The 24390-nt window shown below is 36.3% G+C and overlaps 1 protein-coding gene across 1 annotated transcript in view; it reads right to left on the minus strand.

The window, feature by feature from the left end:
• CDH13 (cadherin 13) overlaps positions 1 to 24390 on the minus strand; it is a gene marked incomplete at both ends in the record, with an annotated part of 462319 nt that overhangs the window by 225364 nt on the left and 212565 nt on the right. The window contains one exon of the mRNA XM_080352001.1: positions 16797 to 16949. Within this exon, the coding sequence (XP_080208127.1) occupies positions 16797 to 16949 (153 nt within the window). The remainder of the gene's footprint in view (positions 1 to 16796; positions 16950 to 24390) is intronic.

Genomic DNA, 24390 nt, shown 5'->3' on the forward strand with positions numbered 1-24390 from the left:
TGAAGACAGCCCAGGGAAAATCCCAGGGAAAGGAGATTCATCAGAAGAGACGCTGACTGAACAGCCAGAGGCAAGACACAATTAGAAAAAGATGGATTCAGGAAAGGTGAGGAAATGGAGATTTCCTTATCAAAGTATGATGAACAATGTCAAAAATTTTATCCTTCTCTGAAGGTGAACTAGGATTTTCTTCTCCTATTTGATTAGTGCTCTTGTAAAGTCAACCCTGTCCTTAGCAAGGTGCTTGGAAACACCACATGTGACATTTACATTGTGATATAATGAACCACTCTAAACTTGGTCAAGCTTTTTAAACATAACTATTTCTATACACCAAAAACTTTCAGTGATGTGAAAACAATTACAGTGCACTTCCAAAGTGCCAATATGAGGCACAGTAATTGAAAGCACCATTTAAATAACAATAATATGGATATGAAACATGTACCCATAGTTTATAACAACATGATGTGCTCTATACCATTAACTTTTAATTAACTCCAATTTTGCCACAATTAAACTCAATTAGAGCAGAATGTCTGACATTGCAATTAGCTGTATATAAACACCCCAGTTGGTGTCACATTGAATTAATGTCTCCTGATGGTGGACTCTCTTTCCAAGGATAATGGATTTACCATCATCAGACTGTTAATTGGACCTGGCACCTCATGTGTTGTATATATCTGAGATATAACACCAGAACTTAGTTTCCCGAACAACTGTGCTTGTCAAGGCTATACAGATTTCACATGCAACTTGCCAAATTCTTTACTGCACTGTACATTTTGTAATGATTCCTATACAGAAAAGCTCTTAAAAGTTTGAGTATAACATTTTTTGCATTCCAAATTTTACACTCACTTTTCTACTCACTTTCAAAAATGAAAATTACTACACAACACAAAATATCATGACATATGTAGAATAAGAAACCATGTCTATCGGTAAGCATTAAATTCAATGCAATAGATCACTGCTTGTTAGCAGAGTTTACTCTGAACGATCTGTTTCTTCTGCCCTTTTTCATATTAGAAGTTCAATGCTATCTCATTAACAATCCTACTGAAATTATTGGGTTTTAGCTTAATATATTACAGTCCCATTGGGAAGTATTTGAACAACAATTAGTCTTGGATCAGGATTAGACTGTTGATGCAATTATGCTCTGCCAAAGACAGACAGTAGGATGACAACACCTCTCACTTCATTGCCAGCCTCAGCACTGCTGAGCAATGCGTGCATGACTTAAACCACTTGGCATTAGTCATAGAATAAATCAGCATTTACTACCAGCAAGTGCACTAGTACCTAACTTTATGCAGCAAATCTGTGATATTAAGGTGGCAGCATAAGTAGAGAAAGAAAACTGATCCTAGCACCTTAAAGAAAATTAATATGTAAATCCTCTGAATTGCCTAACAACTGTTAAAATAAGTTACAACCAAATCTAACGCAACAGACAAGTGAAACTGAAATACTGGCTTCACAAGGGGGAAAAAAAAAGAGCATTTACTTCCCTGCTTATTTCACCTTAAGAAAGCTGTAGAAAAGAAAATTGCACAATGTTGTATAAAATACAGAAAATTGGAAGAAGATAAATATACCACATCATTTAAAGAGCTAAATTTTGTTTTAAGGTATGCTTAATATCTAAAAAGCTAACACTAAGTGAAATCAATGTGTAGCAGAGTTACTTAAATACTAAGTGCTTTGTGGTTCTTGTATTTTGAAAATTATACATTTCAGTTTGTAAAGAACTTCTGGCTTCCTTTCCTACCACCCTAAGTCACCCACTTCATTCCTGTTTAGGATAAAGCGAATAGCCTGCATAGAAGCTGGTAAATGCTACTCACATAGGACAAGTTTTGTGTTATGAAAAGGAAAACATTCTCATTAATAAGCAGCTTTAATAAGTCAAGCTTACAATGGTGCTTATAAGCTTCATGCATATGTCCTAGTGTTCTTTGTGAAAAGATAAAAGAAAACTGACCTGCTGGATACTTACCATAATTATATGCTTCTCAAAAGTTTTGGTATTCAGAGTAGAATGCATAATTAGTTTAAATCATACCTTTTACATTTGTCATAAAATACTATAATTTATGATGCTGAATAGCAAAAATTAAAATTGAGAAGCTAATATCAGCACATTAGCTTCTCACATAATCAGAATGAGGATCTCAGCAGGAGCAAAGAATCCTCCCAACACAGGCACAACTTTGAGTCTCTGCTGATGCTACACAAGGGGCAGCATCTACTAAATCACTAAAACTTCTTCTTTGGGGATTAGCATGTGCTCTCGATGTCTGCAGGGTAAGGTGATTAAAATGTGCATATTTTGCAAGAACTGCTGAGAACAAAAGGTCATGTTCTGTGGTCATTTCCAATAACATTGAACAATCACATATACAGACTGAAAAGGATAAATAATGACGATGGAGACAGAATAAGTGAGGAAAATGTGTTCAGCAAGACATTAATGAATATTCTAAGAAAGTCCAGAACAAAACATGAGGAAGAAAAATGGAGGAATCTCACATAACAAGGTAGAAAAATAGGAATAGAAAATTAGGAATAAATGTGCTCATAAAATTCTTGGCATTTTATCTGTCATCAGGGAAGGTTCTGGTTAAGTCTCAAATACAAATTCATGTGTCTGAAGAATGCCTGGAGACTCCTGCAGCAAAGCATGTATCAATACACCAAAAACACTAACTGCAATTGAATATACAATACCCACACTGTCACTTTAAATACTTTAAGCAGAATCTATTGGGAAAAAAATCATATATGCTACTGATGGCATATATTTGTAATTATTTTCATTGAATCACATCTTCAATATTTCCAAAAATTAATGGAATTTCCTCTGTAAGCTTAAAAACTGAAAAAAAAAAAAATCACTTTTTTTTTTTTTTCATACTAATTGCTACTACTCTAGGAGTTTGATTTACAAGCAGGAAAAAGAACGGCTCTTGAAGACAGTTTTTATTCGCAATACAAATCTTTGTCAAAAGCCTGTATTCTGACTGCTATACTTTGGGGAAATGACTTGAAGCTTTTCTAAGAGGTACAATTTTGCCTTTAATTGCAATTTTAATTCAGAATACTACTAATCAATTCACTAATCCCACTCACTAGAATTTAGGAAACAACTCGCTTTTTAGATTTCAGCCTGGGAAGGTCAGTCAAGAATTGACAGGGGAAATTACTTATATGTTGGCATCTACAAGTTCAAAGTGTGTGGTAGAAGCAGTAAGCACAGCATTGATCAAAGCTACCAATAAAGAAATGGAATGAAATTAAATGTATATCCTCAAACACCTCAACTCCTTTAAAGCATTTTCTTTAATACATACATTGCAAATATAAATTGCAAATAGGTTTAACAGGAAGTGAATATCAGTATCATTAGATGACTTAGTAGCTTAAAATTATGTTAATAATGGTAAAAATGTTAATTTTGCAATTTAAAACCTGACAAAATGCAGTGTGCTTTTCAAATTGATGTGTTGTTAATATATTAAAGGTTACAAATGCAGTTACAGCCTCCTGCTTCTGTACTGGCACATCTGTGTTCCGCAAAGCTGAATGACAAGTAAATTACATGTTTGGAGAATCTGTTTGCTGCCTCTTAGAGCCCATAACCAGCAGATTGTGCGTTAATTTGGTGGTTTCGCATACAGCGGATCCAGGATTCAATAAGGTCAGTGCCATCAGATCCATGCTGCAGGGCACAGCCAACAGCACCAATTTCGTACCCCAAGATTTGAACTCAGAAACCCTTTAGACCTGACAAGTACCAAAATTGCTGGTTTTTCTCCAAGTCTCTATTGGAAACTCTAGATTTCTGACAGAGGTGGAAATTGCAGCTCTCTCCAAAGAAACTCTCCAGTTGCTGAGAATAAAGTTCTCAGAGCTGGGAATTTCAAGGCTGTTGAACGAAACTCAGTTCTCTCTGTGAGCAGCGGGGGACACTTGTCACACTGACCACAGGGAAACTAGAAGCTCAGGTAAAATGACTTGCCAGTAGGGTATTCTCCCACACCAAATGTTTTTTTTTTCCCTCTTTACGGGCGAAAATGTAAAATACAGTAAGGTTGCATAGCATTTAGGGAATATATACGTTATTTTTAGAACATTTTCTTTACTGATTTATTGTCCTCTGCACTAGGTTTCCCTACCAGCAAGGGGAAAATGAAAGTATTTTACAAATTGTTTCAGAAAATAAGAAAAATCAGTAGGTTAAAACTGTCATGATTTTTCTCCGTCTTAGTAATTTCTAAGTAGTAAATCATAATTCAGTTATTTAACTCTATTAAATCTTCTAAAACTAACAGAAATATAACAACAGTATATTGCTTTATTTGTTCCCATCTGCAAATAAAATCTGTACTCTGTATTCATATCACCTGTGTATTATGTATATACAATACATTTAAGAAATAAATATAATAACAGAGCCTTAAATAGATAATAGGTATTTTCAGTACCTTGCATTCAGCTATCTGAATTACCATTATGTAGAATAAATACTAAGAATAATGTCAGAGCAGAGGCTGGGAAGAACTCTGCAAAGATGATGTATCCTTAATTTTCAAATTTCAACTGCAAATGCAACTGCATAGCAGGGTACACCATATAACGTGCTAATGAGAAAAACCCAAATAAATTATAATTAATATTTATCCAATCCTCTCATGCATATAACCATTTCATACAGAGGTTTGCTAGCTCCATATCACCTTCTCCAATATTTTACTCATGTGCTTTCCCATTCCAAAGCCTCCAGTCCCACCTGGCCTGTTTTATGATCCTCTACATTTTAGTGCTAGACTTCAGGAGAGATTGGAGCAGAACATTTACCAGCATCTGCTGTATTGAGTATGATAGAAATGCTCACAGAGAAAAAATGTCCTCATGGGGTAACTTCCAAAGGCTCAGGATTACAGTTAATGTATCTGCCCTCAAATACTTTTAGTCACACACCTGCGCAATGAGTTTTGCCAGTAGCTACTGAGACCTGTTCCCTCCTCTAAAGAAAAATTACAAGCAAAGTCCCTCAAAACATAAACATCTATCATGTGAGTCTAAACATATGGTGTTTAAAGTGAACTGATAGAAACAAATAATCTGTTGAAAAATCTTAAACAAAAGTCACATCTCTAGTAGGAAAAAAAAAAGATATTTGCATAAATACAGCTTCATTTTAAGGAATATGTCTAACTGAGAAATAATTACTAATGACCTGAGTAAACCAGGACAAATACAGCAAGATGCAAGACTTTTATCATTTACATGTTAACAAAATGATGTCAAGTAAAATTTCCATACTATTAGCAGTCTCTTCTCACAATGGTCTCAAAATCTTTATAACTGTAGTTCCCTCCACCTCTCTCACTCATTTGCTATCATGCATTGGAAAAGACCTAAAGAAGGAAAAACATGAACACAGAAGAATCACCTGTTCCCTTCAATGTCTTCACCACCTAAGACTAATAAAGTGAAAAATAGAGATTCTTGCTGCTCTGCTTGCAACGTGTTTTATGAGTTTCATTACAGTTAGTGCTCTTCTTGAAGTCCCACCTATCAAGTCCTATCATGCTTTCATTTTAAAGAGATGAATATGTAACTGCCAAAAGAACTCCAAAGTTCAGACGATGTGGATCAAAAAAGAAGCCCAAAAGCCAGATTAAAAGGAACTCATTGCATCACTCAAACTCTCATGCAATCACTGGAGCTCTGACATATTTTAGATTCTTGGGACAGGTAACATTTCAGATGGTGACAGTAGGATGCCTGAGGTTCAGCATAACTGAAGTCTCTACAAATAACTTCGAAATACAGTAATTAAGAAATAATGATAGCGTACTAGTGATTTCACGCTGTCAAGCACGGAAACAAGATTTCCATTTGACTGCAAAAGAAGCAAGATTTGAGGGGAATAGACAAAGTAGTTGTATATAAATCTGTTAGGATATGCTAATGTTTCTGATATCATACATTTATGTTTATACACCGGCATATACTTTTGGATATATTTGTAGGTATTTAATTGAAGTATAGCAGAAAAGCAACCTGTATGCAAACATACATGCAACATACTGAAGTGCAGCTGTATTTTTTTTAAGTGGATTGCTACATAAATTAGTCTTTTATTGTTTGATTGGTAAACGTAATCAGTCAGAACTATCTTCACAAAACATGTAGTTTCATTTATTTTATTTCTTGTAAACACTACAGGGTTCACCTGTGATGAAAAAGGATTTCTATTTATGCTCATGCAGCATCCATCCTCCATGGCACACAACTCAAGAACAGTTCCTTGCCACCAATATGATAACAGAGAGACAACTGAAAAATTTGGGGGTGGGGAGGACGTGACCCGCAAAGGGTTCTAATTTCATTCCCACAGATCATAATACAAAATTTTACTATCACCCACCTCATGAGAGGAGTCCTGTAGTGTGCTGAAAATCTAGCAGTCAAAAATAAAAAGCTCTGAAATGACCCAAGAAAGTGGATTCTGAAGTACTTTTTTTTTCCCCAGCTCACAGTAATTTTTGTATTATTTCAGTACTGGAGACTGACTTCTTCAAAGTCTCTTACAGACATGGAAGAAATACATAACAAACAAGCCATAGTAGGGACCCAATGAAACAACTCCATCATATTCAGGCTCCTAAACCTCGGTGCAAGAGTGAGCAGGAGCAGAAAGACTGGATTTTGAAGATAACTGTGCATTCAACTGGAACCATGATATCTAAATGATGCTATCTATTGTAGCCTAGTTCCTTCTAATGACATTAGGGAAACACACAAAATGGAACACACAATCCACAAACTGAGTCACTGAGGCATGCTTATTTCTTAATTTTATACAAGTTCTGTTCACACATTCTGCAAAAATATCATGCCACTCCACATTAATTAAAACTTACCTCTGTGTATAAAATAAAAACCTGTTTATAGTATTTGCCACAAACATATGCATATACAGCTTAAAAATTATGGCCCATTACTCTCAATAATTTTACACAGATCAAGTATTAAAACCACAGTTCTGAAGTCATAGAAGTATTTATTATATCAGGTGTTCTATGATACCGCTCAGTTTTTGAGGCTGACCACTTTCAAAAGGACCATAATTCCAGTGTTGACCAAATTAAGTATTACAATTATTTTTAATAAACTAAATGCTAGGAACTTCCAGACAATCATATACTACTTAAATTGATATCCATAATTTGACAGAAGAGATATGCAGTCTAAAAAGCATTAAAATGGAAACAAAACTCAATTTTCTACCAAAATTTCTTAGCATCACATATTAACTAACTAGGCTGTTTCTTGATAACTGAAGAAAAGGAAGGCTCATGGAGTAAGTACTTTAAAGTCAAGGGTTTCCAGAACACAAGTTCGTAAAGGGATTTACGTATGAAAACACCAGGTTAGAACGGAGAAAGCAGCACAGCTTTCGCAAAGACAGTGGAAAGGTTCTATACAATGATAAAACAAATTTACGTTTAGATGACGGTTATGCATACCCCTAGCAACACTATTTATAAAGAGCATAAAACAGGTCAGTATGTTTGAATAATAAAATGCAGAGAGTGTAGGAAAATGTAAGTGAATGACACAGAACATCAATAAAGACGGGGGAGTAGAAAGGTTATGGAATGAAGTTAAAAGTGCAAGGGATAAAAACAATGTGAGAAGGCAGAAAATGGAAAGAAGATTGCAGAAGAGGATAAGACAGGTAATATGATTTTTGTCAGGTACAAAAAGAACAAGAGGTCAGAAGAGAGACAGCAGGTCCTCTAGCTGCAGACAGGAAATTATAGACAAAAAATGTAATGAATTCATTGCCTTACTTCTCAAAAAAAATATATATAAAGGAATAGTTATTACAGACAATATCTCAGTTTTCATTTAAGAACAGAAGCTACAGATTGTTATGGACCCACATTTCCAAGATGAGGAAATAGTCATTTAAATCAAGATAGTTCCCGCAATTAGAACATTAAGATTCTGAATTTTGACCAAATATCTAAATAACACAGATTTCTTTCTTTATTGAGAGGAACAAGAGATACAAAGATTTGCACAACCAAAATTCTAAAGCTTCTGTATTAATGCTGCATTTACTAATGGACTAGTGTTGCAAAGTAACGAATAAGGTCATGCCTTCAAGACTTTGACTTAAGAAACAGGAAAGGTACTCTGTTTCAAAATGCACATTGCAATGTTTTTGCACACCTAGCAAAGGATCAAGAAGCTCAGAACTGGTGCACGTCTTCCAGAAAAAAAGTAAAAAAAAAAAAAAAATTTAAAAAAAAAAAATATATATATATATGCCTAATAAGAGATTAAACACGACACTCCTCAGCATTCATTAAGACAAGGTTTAAGTTTCTACTTAACCTGTGGCTAGTTGGCAGAATGCCGATATATCAAAATGGGTTCCAGAAAAGTTTTTGAGCAGAAAAAGATTTCCTAAGCAAGTTGTTTGACCCACACCAATCAAAAAATAAGATGTTCCCATTTTTCCTTTAAATTTCTAAGCTGTGCCTTTGCGTACATGAGCTTAATCAGGCACATCTGAGTGCACAGCAGACAAAAAAATGTGACAAAATGTACAGAACTGGGATTCACAAAGGCAGTGGGTAGAACAGAGCTCAGGTGTAGGAGCTCCCCAGTCATTCCCTCCCCTCCGTTCAGCTCTGACGTGCCCTTGCTAGAGAGGCATAAACCACCAGCGGTCCCTGTGGAGCTGCTGTCGGGTCCATCACCACACACGCTGGGAACAATTCCGAGTGTTTGCAAAGCAAGACTTTGTCCTTTCACTGCAGGAAAACATGAGGTCTGGGGAAAGGGCAAAGTGTCTTCCCAGGTATTTATGCAGCACCTAGAACAGTGAGCTGTCAGCAAGGTATTTTGAGGGTTGGTGTAATACAAATAGACAAGAAACAAACAAACTGGTCATGGTAAAGCATGAAGAAGTATCATGACGACTTTTAAATGCTTTAAAATGCAATTAATATGTAATAGCAAAAGTAGTTTCACAGACTATTAACATAATGTGACAAAAATGTAATTAGTCTCCTCTTGTTTTAGTGAACACATCATTATTCTTTCCAGGAGTGATGTTCTGTTAGAAAATAATAATAACAACAATAAACAATCAAACAAACAAAACAACCACTAAACCAAATTTTGTGTCATTTGTTACTGTCTCAGTAAAATCCAGTTTTTCTTTATTTCCTAACTGCTATGCATTTCCACCTCCCACTCTTCAATGAGAAAATACTAATTTTGCCTGGTGTTTGGAGTTTGGCTTATTTTTAGCATGGAATTCCAAGCCCACTACCATGTCTTGACAGTTGTAGGCTATAAGCAAACCTCTGCTGATTTTTCTCTTTAATGAAACTTCACTCAGTTCCTCCCACAAATGACATGACAGTGCTGTTGAACCACAGGAATGTCAAAGCCATGCAAGCAGTTAGATCTAAGAATAAAGCATACGCCCTTCAACAAAACTAACTGTTGACTTCTGTGAGCGTTCCACACAAATGATATGAGGATGCTCGTGGCTTCTGAAATAAGTGACAGTACACTGCTGATATCTCATAACATTAAGATCCACTGTACATATTGAATGGACTATTTACAGTAAAAATGAACAAGATACGGTAAATTAGGGAGTTTATATAAAATAGATACTTGCTCCCCCAAGACAAAATGGGAGAATACACATAAAAAATCCATGAACTTTAACTTCGTTTCCTGACAGGTTTTCTTTTTATCCCGTAAACTAACCTTGGGAGAAAGAGAGATATTTCCAGTGCCTGGAAATCCCATTTACGTCCCAGCTGTGCAAGCAGTTATTTAAATCTTATTTTAAGAAATGGGACTCTATGTAAAATTTATATGTTCAAATATCTGATTTATGCAAACAGTTATGGTGACCACCTTGTTTATGACCTTGGTAAACAACCAATCCCAAAACATTCCCCATGAATTCAGGGTCTACCCATACAGAGCTTGTCAAAGGACCCAGAGTTTTGCCTCTGCAGGGTTTGTTCCTGTTACTGCATTTCTGCTTCTAGGTTTCATGAAATATCTCTTAATACTCAGATTTGCCATTTCATAATCTCAACAGGAGAAGAAAAAAAAACTAATTATCTTTTAACAAACAATACTTGTTTTTCTCCAATATACAGCATCCTAAAAAAATGCCTTCTATGTCTAAATCAATTTGTTACAGAAGAATAGGAAGCAACATTTTTTTTTTTACTCATCTATCACTCTTAGTTTTTAGATTAAAAAAAGGAGGTTTTAGCTTGACAGATTCATTTACTTCACCCTTTCCGTATACAAGTAGAAGAAGCGCTAAGTCATGAACAGCTATGTCAGAAACAAAGTTCAGTGCCGGCATTGTCAGAACCAAGAACAAATTTCCATACGATTCAGAGAGTCCTCTGGAGCATAATGCCATTTTGTGGGCAGGAGATTCCAGACACAAAGAGTCGCTGGTTAACAAGAGACAAAGAGCCATGCAAAGCCTCATTTCAGGCACCTTAAATCCATCCAAGGCATCTCAGCGATGCTACACTGAGAAGTTGCCCTGGAATAAAGGTGTTGCAGAGGGATGAGATTTGCATCATTGATGAAGCTCGCTATCAGTTACAGAACCTGCATGGTCACATCATAACACACCATCAGCTCGTTAAACTTTGCTGCTCCGAAACTTTTGGCTGCAGTGAAAGTTTCTGAAAGGAGTGTAGCAACAGTGACGTTACCCACAGAGTAGACTGTCTGAACTTCTTGCATTTTGCATCTTCAAGACTTGTTGAAGTAGAAGGGATTCCGATATAAAACTAGAGCTGATTTCTTATGAAAATGCCTATATTGGAATAATACCAGTATAACAGATTTTCAACTGCGAATTGACCAATTTTGGATGCTGTGCTAACATAGGTTTACAGAAATTATAGCCTGTGACTGCTATATGAACAGCAGTGCAACTGCTGAGACTTGACTCTGCTACATTTAGATAATTGTGCCAACCTCAGGACGTGGAGCAGCCTGCGGGTCCTTCATGTGCAGCCATGACAGGGGGAATTCAATGTTTTTTCAAGAGACTGCCCAAGTGTTTTGAGATGCAACCTATAGCAATTCATTATTTTCAGTATCCACGTTTTCCTTGTTTGCATAGGCATTATCAGCATCTTGCTTACTGAAAAGTCCATTTAGAGATGGGCAACAACCTAATGGCATTTTCTCAGGCAGTGTTCATTTCTCTCTGTGTCAAAATATGACATTAATTCAAAACAGTTCTCTGAATTTACCTGGTGCCCCAACATATGAACACGTTACTGAGTACACAAGTAAGCATATCAATATAAAGAAAAAAAAAACACATAAAATATCTCACACACTCTCTACATACATCTGTGTAACGTGATCTTTTTCACTGCCGGAACTTTAAGCTGCATGTCGCTTGATGTAACTACAGTTCATTTATATAAATAACTTTCTAGCTTATTAATAATCATATCCAATAGCTGCACAAGAATTTTTTTCAGTGAAATTTTCTTTTCTCCTTTCTAAATAATCAGGTTTCCTCCTGAAAGTTTGTACTCTGCCATAATTCCAAGCTTTTTTTTTGATGTAACAGATGTAGTTTGGGAACATCAGTATTTTAACAGGTTTTCTCTGTGTATTACTGATGTTTTAATTAAACCAAGCACATTTTAGTGACATTTCTATCTCTACAAGACCAAACCCCTCCTCCCACGGAAGGCTGGGTGCCTTCCTTCAGGATATTAGTGGGAGATGACTCAGAAGTGACATTCCCCATCAACCGGTTTCAGCTCAAGACACAGCAGATCACTTACACTTCAGACAACTCCGCTAGTGCAGATTAGCAAGATTAAAACAGTTTCAAACAGTCTTGAAGTTAGAAGCAAGTTCATGATTTTCCTTCTCAAAGAGAGGCATGCTTCTGTGTGCTGTCTATATATCTCCACACTACATATTGCAGAGACTCAGTATCAGGGTATGATAAATCATTCTGAAAAGGATGTAGCTGCACTAAAATGGACTTACACAGAAGACAAATTCGTTCTTCCATACAGGATAAATTACAGCTGTTCACTTCTAGTTTTTTGCTACAGTAATACTTTCAGTATCTGCAAAAATGCATCCAAGTACTTAGAAAAAAAAATCTCACAAAATACTCCTTGGCATCCAACCAAGTTAATTTTCCTCATGACTGTGAAGGCATTTCCATTATTTGTTCCGTATTAAACACAGAAGTAGAGTCCACCAGGACTGCAGCAACACCCTAAATGTTTGGCTCAGTTGCAAAAACAAGTCTCATGTAACTCAAGTAGTTCACAATAGAGATTTGTTGCTGTTATTGGTCTGAATTCTTTAGCCTGTTATCAGTCTGCTTATAATCCAACATACAGAAACACTACTACATAGAGGTAATACTCTCAGTTTGCTTTCAGTCCTGTTAACATAAGTTTTCTCAATGTCTCAGTCTGTCACTACCATTTGCAAGGCACCCTTTCACAGAAGTGTGATCTGTCATCAGAAAAAAGCTGAAACTGATTTCACACCTCTGCTTGTTAAGTATTTTCTAAAGCAAATAAAGATCTTTACTTAAAAAATAATTAAAACTAACTCTTCATTAACAGTTCAAATTGCCTAGGTAAATTTGGTCACAGCTCTAATTTGCACACTGTCACTGAATGGTTTTCTCAAGCTTCTTCATTTCATGCTTGCAGAGGATCACTTTCTGATTAGTTCTCTTCCACACATATTTACACTTGGGAAGCGATTATGAAAAAACCCATCAACGATGGCAACACCCTATAAATCTTGAGACCCAACTGAAAGCCCCCCATTGACTGGTTGGCACTTTGCCACTGATGCTTTAGAGGTTCCAGAACTGGATTTTGCTGCTGCAGGGGTTACAAGCAGGGATAAGTGATAGAAAACAAGTATATACAGCTCTAGGCTTTGTCCTGTACCCAAGGAATGCCTAACCAAAATCTTGTGCATGAACCATAAAAATTAAATGGAATATTGTTCACATTTCTTCTGAGCCTACCTAGCTTTGAGTAAAGAACAAAATGCAGTTCTTTAACTTAGCGATATTTGTCATCTTGCTCATGGTAACCGATATATGCAACTCTTCCTGCATTTACTTGCATGAGAGCATCCTGCCTATGAATACATTATCTATGTAAATGTGAGGTTTTGAAAATGAACTCCATTTTTAATTAACAGATTACACCCCCTAAACACTGTTTTTCAGCCAGTGTTCACTGGCCCTCTATTTGAACCTTTGTTTCCCAATGCACTAGTCACTTATCACCACTTAGCACAACCAGACTTTCCCCTTCGTTGGAATCCTTCAGTTCTGTTGTTGTGGCTCTTTTTAGAAGTCGTAGTATATTTTAATTTTTTTTGCTAAAAGATGCAACTGAAAACTCACTAATATTTCTGCTCTGTTGGAATCAGAATAGCTATGAATCTGAAGCTAACTCAGAATTGCATGGTTCATCAGCAATTTTTCGATGGTATGTACCTCACTGATTTGAACTAGAAAATCCATCTTAAGTCTCCCCACGAAGTTCCTCCATCTGTTTTTACACATCTGCATTTGTCAATAACAAATAAATTATTTGCCATTGTCTGAAAATTCCAACTAATCTTATTTATTCCAATCTTGAGAGAAAACCAAAGACATTATTTTTGAGAACATGTTTGTACAACTGAACACCTCTTGCTCACACTAAATAGGGGCTCCAGGCTACCTGCTTATCTCGCCAACCCAGAAACAATTCAATAATATGCCCATAATCTGCTTAAGCCCCTTCTGTAGAACATCATTTAGTAGTTTCATCAACAGGCTGTAAAAAGCCCCAAAATAAAACCGTTCTATGTAAATCCACTGGTTTACTCTGACCCAGAGAATTCCTATCAGGAATCAAACATCTTTAGAAGAAAAAAATAATTACTACATACTTTTCTAAAATAGTCTGTTGTCTTTGCTGGACATAACATCCTCACATCCTCTTCTTCAGAAACAGCTTTCACTTAAAACTGAAGCTGACTAACATTCTCTGACCTTTAAGGAGCCACCCCACAAAGTTACAAGGACAAACACCAGAAGAATCTACCTTTTCCCATTGGCAAACACCATTTCATGAGCATGATTCCGTACACATTAAAAAAAAAAAATATATATATATATATATATATATTAGAATGACTAGTGGGTAATTTCAACGTAGTGGCTTTTGGACTTTTGCTGTCTCACCAGCCTCCTCTGGTGCAGTTTCGTTTTCTCAGTAGAAATCATAACATTTCCAAATGTGCAGGTGATTAGGTCAGAATTACCATGGCAATTAATCACCCCGACCCTCAGACAGATTTATATATATATATATATATATATATATATATTTACTCTATTTTAAAATATTTTCTGTTATTTATGAAAAATACAATATTTTAAAATAATGAGTAGAAAGAGGGGATTAACTCAGACCATCAACAGTTGTCTGAGTCGCATTCAGTCCTCTAATTTAATCATGATTCTCTTGTAATGAATACAGAGAAAAGCTCCTACAGGTCTTTCAATATTCCTCCAGGAGAAAGCAGGCAGCAGAAAGCAGAATTTCAAACATTCAATACAAGAAGCAACAACAAATTTTTGTAATAGTTTAAATATTCTTAGCTAGTTTAAAACATTTTGAGGTACACAGATGGTAAAATCTGTGAAGTTCTATGAAATACTGTGATCACCAAAACCTCTATTTTTGCCCTATTAGCATTTTTTTAATTCTCATCTCTTGATTATATAGGCACTAAGCACAGGAAATAAACCAGTGCTCATGCACAGCAGCTCCCTATGCAGCTGGAAGGATACAAACAGATTTCACCTTTTTATCTTTGCCCCACCACTGATTATATACTTGATAGTATGATGGCTTGCAAAGAACTTGCATTTTTTCATGTAAATCTATTCTTTCCTTGCTTGCCCTTTGCTTTGAACTTTTTCTTTCAGGACATCAATACTGGGCAGGGGGAAGCTCAAACGAAAACAGCACACAAAAACATTTGTGAGAGAAATTTAAAGGTCTTCCAGGTAATTCATCTTTTGATGTACCAAGGAAATCAGGGAGAAAATCCTGCTGCCTTCCTGCCACCATGATACATCTTTATTGGAAAACAATGGGCTCAATTCAAAGACAGACTAATTGAGTTGAGGGTTCTCCTACAGAACTTTCCAACTACACTTTGCACAACAGGATGCCAGTGAGCATGCTGAGCAGAGTGCCATATAACAGGTTAGAAAGCACTACAGCCTGTTAGGATATACATTCCCATTGCGCTGGATAATCTACTACACTGCACTGTTTATATATAATTTGCATTGCTTCTAAAAGGCTTCTCAAGGGAAATGTTTTTGTCTTAATTTAAGTGTATACTTTGCCAGATCAGATAGGAGGGCCATTTGCGGTTTGATACATTAGGCTGAAAAGACTACTATGATTTTCCAGTTAAAAAAAAAAAATATTCAAGGTTTATACTGAACAGATTAAGGTGGAAAGCCACTGATAAAATAAGAAACAGCTGGTAAATGAAGACAAGGAACAGTGTTAAAAAGAGAAACTGCAATGTTTTCTTTTAAGAAGGACATCAGTAACTACCATAAATCCTATGCGAGTGGTTAACATACATTTCACTGTAAACCCTGATGAGAAATAGATGTTTAAGTGTTGAAAACCAACATATGGTAAATTTTAGCAGTGCTGTTCGAGCAAGCGTGACTAGTCAGCTAACTGGCAAACTCTTCCAGAGGAGGAGGGAAACGGCACTTAAAATACAAATATTGATTACTACACAGCAGAAGACAGAACAGAGAGGGGTCAGGGATGGCAGAACTGTCACCAGAGCCCATGTCCCCCGGGGCTGGACCAGCGCACTCCCTGTGGCACTGGGACACGGAGGTCGGTCTCCCAGGCTGTGGCAGAAGTGGCAACGTGCAAACGTACTAATCATTGAGCATTTTGAATTCTGCTGCTCATCTCTATTGAAGTGGCCAGACACAATTTATCTGACCGCACATTTCAAGAGCTAGATAGAAAACACGAATTGACAGAGCCTCTATTTATATTATGCATTTCAGGACATTGTGGTGCAGTTATTTTACAGATTTCAGAGATCACTTGTTAGAATTTCAATGGGGAGAAACATTGAATTTATTGATGATGAAAGGAATCTTCAGTAAAATCTTTGTAGCAGACACATCTGACAGAGATGTATCTGCTAACGTTTTCATATTAATAGAACCTTCTTTGGCTGTATTAAAGGTATCCATTACTAAAAATGGAGTTGGATAGTATATCCCATTGACAGCTTGAAAATAAAAAAATATAACCATGTAGTACCTCAGTGACAACAACCCCAAAGACCTCCTTTTTTCCAAACATAATTTTGTATTCACAAATCAAATGCTTACAGGATGTTCAGACAGTATTTCTACTAAAGAAAAATGACAGAAATTACATGTAGAAAGCAGAGTTTCGATTGCATATAAAAATAAAGACATTTACCCTTTTCCAAAGGACAATCTGTTCTTCTGGAAATTTCATAGGGCAGTAGCTGCAATTTAGTAACTGCAGCACTTTCAAAAGCAAGTACACATTTAAAATATATATATACACTATCAAGACAGAGGTAGAGATCCTATTGCTATGATTACTCACCTCATAATTGGCAATTGCTTCTCTATCAAGGGTCCGAGTCACGGAGACGTCGCCACTGATCTCATTGATTCTGAAAATTCCTTTTGGGTCTTGATCTACTCCCTTACCAGAGAGACGGAACTTTGCTCCCTCTGTCCCTTCACTGCTGATGACCTGTGTGGCAGGAAGCAAGAAGTTAAAGACCATATTATAAAAACTTTTACAATAATTCTAAAACCACATAAAGTGTTTCAATCTTTTACCTAATGTCAAGGTGTATTCCCTGCCACTAATACGTAACTACAAAATATGATCCATGGTAATACAGAACTACAAAATACGGTTTCAATCATTCAGAAATCACTGTGCCGTTCTTATTTTAAACTCTAAAAGCTCCTCATGTTCCAGGCCTGTTCCTATCTTGTCTTTACTGTCTTCTATTTCGCTACTTAAAGTTTCTATTAATCCACCGCTACTGTATTCACTCAATGTCTAGAATCTGACATGTTATTTAATTCTATTTCTTTTCTCAGTGAAATTGATAAAATAGTTACAAACTTCCAAAAAAAATAAAAGACATATTCCAAAGCATACTTATTTCCCAGCAACCTTTACAATACGAGATAGCCATCACACATTATTTTCTAATTAGTCAGTTCTTTTTACTAGTCATCATAAAGGCATTACAAAATACACTCCCCATTCCCTTTTACACTCCTCTTTTACCAGGATTTCAAAACAAGGGAAAAAATTCCTCATGAAAATACATGGGTATTCTGCCCAGAATTCTGCTTAGTCACATAGCTGGAATTCCTCCACTTTCCAACTTTATATTTATATATACACATGTGTACGGAAACTCCTTGTCACTATCACTATCTTATTTCTTCATAAGAAAAAAATTCCTAAAAATCCAATTTCAAGGCTGTCTCGCATTAGTGACAGTAGCATATGTAAACTTGCAAAGCTATACAGTGTTTGTTATAAGCTACATGGTTTGTAAATTTGTATTCAGACACCAGAATCTAGAAGGATTATAAATTAATCTTGCCCTTTAAGGCTGATCACCTTGCCAAGCCATCCCTTCCCTCTGATATTTCATGTTCTTTTGTTTCTAGTAATTTTATATCGTTAATATTTCCACAGAAACATTAACTCAAATATTTATATCCTGGTCTGAGTTACAGCTCAGGAGGAGGAAGGGAAGAAGTGGCCTTAGAAACCTGGACCTGCTCCCATTTTGTGATAATAAATATGCAGGTTGTTTAATAACGTCCCTGAGGAAATAAATGTTTGTTGCCCTATTGCTGTGGGTTCAGCAATGCTGGTTTGCAGATTACTGGGTAGTGGGATTTTTGACTAAACTCCCTAATCATTATTCCTTTATTTTAATTGAGAAAAAATTGCCACAAGTTATGAAATAGGAAATCAGCATTTTCAGAGATAAAGTTTCAATTCTCAGCCCCTTTGGGGAAGGGAGACATTTCAAAATAAAAACCTCTTCCACCTTTTTTCTTTTTCCTTCCTCCAAGTTAGAAACACTAATGGATGAAGTTTTCTTTCCAGGTACTTCTGAGTATGTCATGCCAAAACACAGAGGCAGACAACACTGCAGGTGACAAAAGGGCAAAGTAACTTTGCAGCTTCAGGTTTTGTGATGGAACTGAAACTTAATCGCTCCTTCCAAAAAGTTTACTGCTGTTCAATTAATTTTTTGACCAATCTCTGGTATTTTTTACATCAAATTTCTGTTAAGAAAAACACATATTTTTAAAGCTATGCCTACGGGTTTGCAATGTCACGACCATTGCTCACTTTTGTAGAGAAAAGATGATTTGATCATATTCTGCCCCAATTTCTGAGACTTATTACAAGACAAGCGCACCTTCCCATACAATATGAGAACAGTGATTTGCAAGGCCTGAAGTCAACCAAAGCCCAGCACAAAAATCTAATTCAGAGATGTCTACACAACAGCCATTTCCACCTCAGCCGTCAAACATTTCTTAACTGTTTATGACAAATTTAAGATGTAGTATAGGCAAAATGCCCCAGCTGTAACAAGCCACAGAAAGAAAGCAAAACAAATCATGTGCTGTGCAAGGGAATTTATCAGAAAAAAATCCAGATAAACATACACAGATCTTTCTCCACACTACATAGAAAAGCAGGAGTATAATAATAATAGTAAGAAGAGTCCCTGCAAACCTGACTGGAAGGAAAATATCCTCTCCAAATCCAGCTAAGATCTTAACCTTGAGTTTGATAGCAAGACATCCCAATGTGGTATCTGAAAGATTTGTACTCCTTGGAGCTACAACACATCCCGTATCTCATCCTCACTTTAGCTGTAAACCACTCTTCAGCTTATAATGTATAGGGCCAAGAGAGTTACCAGATAGCAGAGGGTTTTTCCTAAATAACTGGATGTGTCCATTCAGCTAGTTTAAAGCTTCAGGAAACAGCCACATGCATAGTGCAAGTATATACAGACCCTTCTCTCCTGTTTACCCATCTATGCATCTAGTTATTTTACAGCAACTTGTGCTTGATATAGTAACAAAAAGCCCAGGTTAGAGGTGCTCCATGTACCACTGCACCATTTGTTGAAGAGCAATGGCAGTCACACAAAAAGTCGTTTGCAGTAGGATTCTTTAAAATGCCTGATCAGCCACAAGAGGGAGCTACAAACTCCCAGGAATGCAAGGAAAAAACATTTACATCTCCTAATTAAGATGCTTCTACAATGGCTGCATAGTTCAAAGAAGGTGCATTTCCCAGTTCACGCTAAGCTCAGTACAATGAAAAGCTTAATAAAAATCAAGTTTAATTTGCCATATGGTTTGGTGCTTCAACAAGAGCAAGAAGAAAGGAGTGTTGTCTGACATCTCCTCTGGCAAGACTACTATTTCAAATACTGTCATGAATACAGCACCGTTCATATGAACATTTCCTAGCTTACAACGTACTTACACAATGATGTTTTCTCAATTTACTAGCTAAGAAAAAGCAAGGCCATTTTATTTCTGCTGGAATCCTTACTTTGGGATGTCATTTTACATTTCCAAAATAATAAAATTATTTTCCCACAGATACTTCCACCCAAAGCCCAGACAGAAACACTTATTTCCCTAATTTGTTCACAGCTTTAGGAACTTCAGTGCAGGTTCTAATATTGAAAATGTCTGTGGCATATGACAGTGATTCTGTGTTGCAAAGAGAGACTCTTCATTCTCAGGAAATGGTCCAGTTAAAGTAGCACCCACCTACTGAGAACACGGATGAGTCAAGGACACTTTATCTGTTCTCCCCATTTCTACCTATTTCATTTTCCCTTGCTCTTACCTCACAATTCAGAACGGCTCTAACTTTGTGTGAGCAGATGGCATAGGCAGAATAGATGCCAGCTGAGCATCCCACACTAATACAGACTCTTGAAGGTTATTTCCTCAACCCAGGACCCAAATAACAGCATTAGAGGTAGACTAAGACATCACTTCCCCGCACGGATAACACTTCCCCATGTCAGTTGTACATCTGAGAATAAATGTATTGAAAACCAAAGTGTGTCCATGGACTCCCCTTGTCAGGACCACATATCTAGCACCCAAGACAAAACAGTTTCGCCGTATGATTCTGCTCCACTAAAAGAAGAAATTCGAGAAAACAGAATGTTACTGAGCTGACAGGATCTGCTTTTTGCTGAACCATGCCCAAAACATACTTACAAAGTGCTGTTTTTCAGCTGACATTATGTATCCCTTCCAGCTAAACTCATTTCAGCAATGCAATCCCCCTGTTGTTACTGGTTTATCGCAAAAGTAAATCAGAGTGTTCTCAAGAGAAGAAGAGAAACAGAAGTACAAAACCCATGCTGCCCCCAGAGACAGATGTTCCAGTTCTGCAATCCCAGCAAATCTGTCCTTAGCAGCACCAGCCCAGTCTACCAGGTTCATGCTTTAAGTGTTTGCCTCAGCCAGTTCCATCATTTCTTAGTTCTTGACACCATCTGAAGTAGAGATGTATCATATTAGCCTCACTTTTTAATTAGAAAACAAATCTCACTCTCAGACAGGAATATTTGGTTCAAACTGCAGTACTTTTCAGAGCATTACACTGTCACTATCAGGTGGGGTTTTGTATTTTTGTTTTGGTTTGGCTTTTTGTTTTGGGTTATTTATTTATTTTTCACTTTTTCTGTTTGGTTTTGGTTGGTTGGTTTGTTTTGAAGATGTTGGTTTTTAGGTGTTTCTCCCCTCCCCTAGGAAGCAAATTTATCCATGGAATATTTAGAGGTGAACTATTTTTTCCTTTTATCACTATGCTCCACAAGAACAAAAAAAAAACGGTTTAGGCCATTATGTAGATATCAGATAAATATTTAAACAGACACTTCCTGTCCTGCCACACCGAAAATCACTCTTCTCAGTCAGAGGCTTCATGTGCTCTGTACTGACTCAAATTTTTCAACCAAAACAAATGGAAAATATTCCCATCATTATTCAAAAGCTCTAACCAACGGAAACTGCTATAAACTAAACATTAAAAAAATTATTGTTTAGGAAGCAATTTATATAACTTGCTGAGTTTAATAATTTAATCTATTGGTTCTCAATACTTCTATCTTCATTGATTGAGTACTAGAAAAACTAGTTAAGCATGGGAACCAAACTCTGCTGTCTAAACATAAGACAAGTATGAACAATATTTGCAAAATCAAGTAAACAATGGGACAAAACTTTAGCAATTCCAGATGCTTACAGAACACAATAATGCAGGCAATATCACACCTCTACATTTCAAAATATTTCCCGATTAGTTTTCAATTTCCAGCCTATGTATGAGGCAAGATTTTCAAAGCTGTATAAATCTCCTAGATCACGGGTTTTCACTGCTAAGCTTAAACCGCCCAGTCAATCAATCACCCAAATTCTAATAATGGTACTTGTGCTGGAACAACCCTCCAGAAACCACAAGCACATAATGAAAAGGGAAATGTGACCAGGAACATCCAACACAGACCCAACCTCCTATGGCAGCTGATGGAAAGGCACAAAGTCAAAGTCAAGGTGAAGTGTTTGGTTTCTGGGGGAACCACAGCTGGGGAAAAACACATTTAATAGAGTAGACGTTGCTCCTGAGTCATCGACTACAAATATTTTGCTTGATGCTGTTGACAGTTCTTATAAGAATACACATATATATTTCCCTGAGAAATAAAAATGTAGAGAGACAAAAGACTTGATTTGACAAAGAAAGTCATAACTCAGTTATTTTAAATTTCAAAAACCTATTTTGTGTGTCAGATCCCTACAACTCTGTTTTAACTGGGCAAAACACACAGCTGGAAAGCATCTGAATTTTGTGCTTTAATATACACATTAAAAACTCAATGGTAACTGGGAAAAACTACTATTAGGAACAGCAATAATAATAATAATAGAAATGATTAGTTCTTATTTGCATTCTTCTGTATTGGTTCTCTTAAGAGTTATGAATTACAGAAAAAAGTTTCTCAGACAGGAAGACATATTAGTACAATAGTGCATCTGTAAACTGACACCTTTTTAATAGCTGAATACAATTTTTGAGGTATTAAGTACTAGCTGACCTAATGCCCTGAATGTGGCAACTTTTATACTAACTGCTAGAGATTTAATTTGGGAATAAAAAAGAATCAGGAGGTGAAATTAAATTAATTATGAAAATTTAAAAAAAAAATCACACACATATTCTGTAAAGGGTTTATTTTAGCATCTTAACGATGAGTTTTGTCATGGAAAACATCTCAGAAAGCATCAAATTTAGAAAAAACTTTGTGAGAATTAAAGCACATAGTTTCAGCATATTTTTGATGCATGTTTGCAAGACTTGGAGGCTACAAATGGTGTAAGTGTTCCTTGCCTGAACCAATCCAAGTAAAAATGCATGAATATTGTTGTTTATCAAGTATCAGATTCAGAACTTCACATCCATGAGTGGAGTAGAACTCGTATTGCTTGAAATACAGATGGGATATTTAAGCATTTTGTTGAACTGAGGCTCTGCTTCCCATAGAAGTTACTATACCAACTATTATTTCGTTACACCAGTGCAAACACAATGTTTTAGTAACTATAATAAAAACTACTGCAAATCTGAAATTTGCCAATGTTAATGAATTCTGTTGACAAATATTTCAACAAAATATCATAACATATGAAAGTGATACAATCTATTAAATACTGGTAAAGTTATTTCACCACCAGCACTCATTTTTCAAGGTCTTTTTAGACTAATCAACACAAATAGGATATTTGATATTCAACCAAAAAGATCTTCTCAACATAATGGGTTTTTATCATAATCATGCACAAACTTTTAGAAAATTCAGATCAGCTTTGTGGTAGGATGCACAGGTGTCCAAAGGAAACAAAATGAATTTATGCATGCGGGAGCCCTGTGCACCAGTGGATCCTTCAGTCTGAGGTTCATTATTATCACTGTGCACAGATGCAACAATTCCCCTTGAAGAATCAGTTACAGCACTGGGCTCTGAAGGCATCATCTACAATTGCACCAAAGCTGAGGATTTAACCGATATAAACAGCAAACAGAGAACATTTGCTCACAGATCGAAGTAAAGTAATTCAATGAACACATCAAGATGTACATAATCTTTTGTAGCAGGTAATCGTTCAGCTTCCTTTTACTCTTAATTTACAAAGTGCAAGAAGATTCATTACAAATAATTTTAACTTCCCCTCTTCGTAAGTAACAGTCAGTTGCAGATATATATCTGCAAACTCTGGGGTCAGTATACAACAATTTCCTCCTACTGACAGCACAGAATTTATAAACAGAGTCTTTTGTAATCTCAAAGGAAAATGACCTAGAAGTATTACTTGTCACAGAAGGCCTGCATATTTCATTGGCTGATTTAGCCCTTCAGTAGCCATTTAATCAGGGCATTTTAATTGCTGCTTAAGTTCCTAACTTGCAACAAACCCTGTTAGTTGAAGGAATTTGAGGACCAGTCTTTTGAGTGACAGCCAGCCAGACTAGCTCAAAAGCTACAGTTAGTCATTAGGAAAAAACTGCCTGTGATTGACAATATTAAACAAAGAACTCAAAATAAGCGCCTACCCCTCCAGACATACCCCCACCCCTCAAAAAAAAAAAAAAAAAAAGGATTATTTAGATTTATAGAAGTGCTTTATTGCAAACTTACCACTAATCTAAAAAGACAGAAATGCAGAGGCAACGTTACAACATTTAATGGTTTCTAACTGCAGAAATTCAGGACATAGGACAGAATACATAATGTGTAATCATCACAGTGGTAGCTAAGCCGACAAGTAGGAGAAAAGAGGAGAACAGAACCAATTTACAGTACCTTTTTTCCAGGTATTTCACAGTCCTATCTATTCCAAATAAGATCAAAGTCTTAATTTATTACTCAAGGCCACTTTTGCAGTATCCAAGAAAGCATAAGGCACCAGACTGGCAGTGACACAGCAGCATCTCAGTTCCACTGTCCCCAGGCTAAAATAATTTGCCAATAAGATCTAGAGAAGCTTCCCAGGGTTGTCTGGGGAATCTCAGAAAACCTGGTTTCTTCCTCTCCCTGCAGCAG

This window comes from Nesoenas mayeri (assembly GCF_963082525.1).
Source record: "Nesoenas mayeri genome assembly, chromosome: 12".
Classification (NCBI taxonomy): Eukaryota; Metazoa; Chordata; class Aves; order Columbiformes; family Columbidae; genus Nesoenas; species Nesoenas mayeri.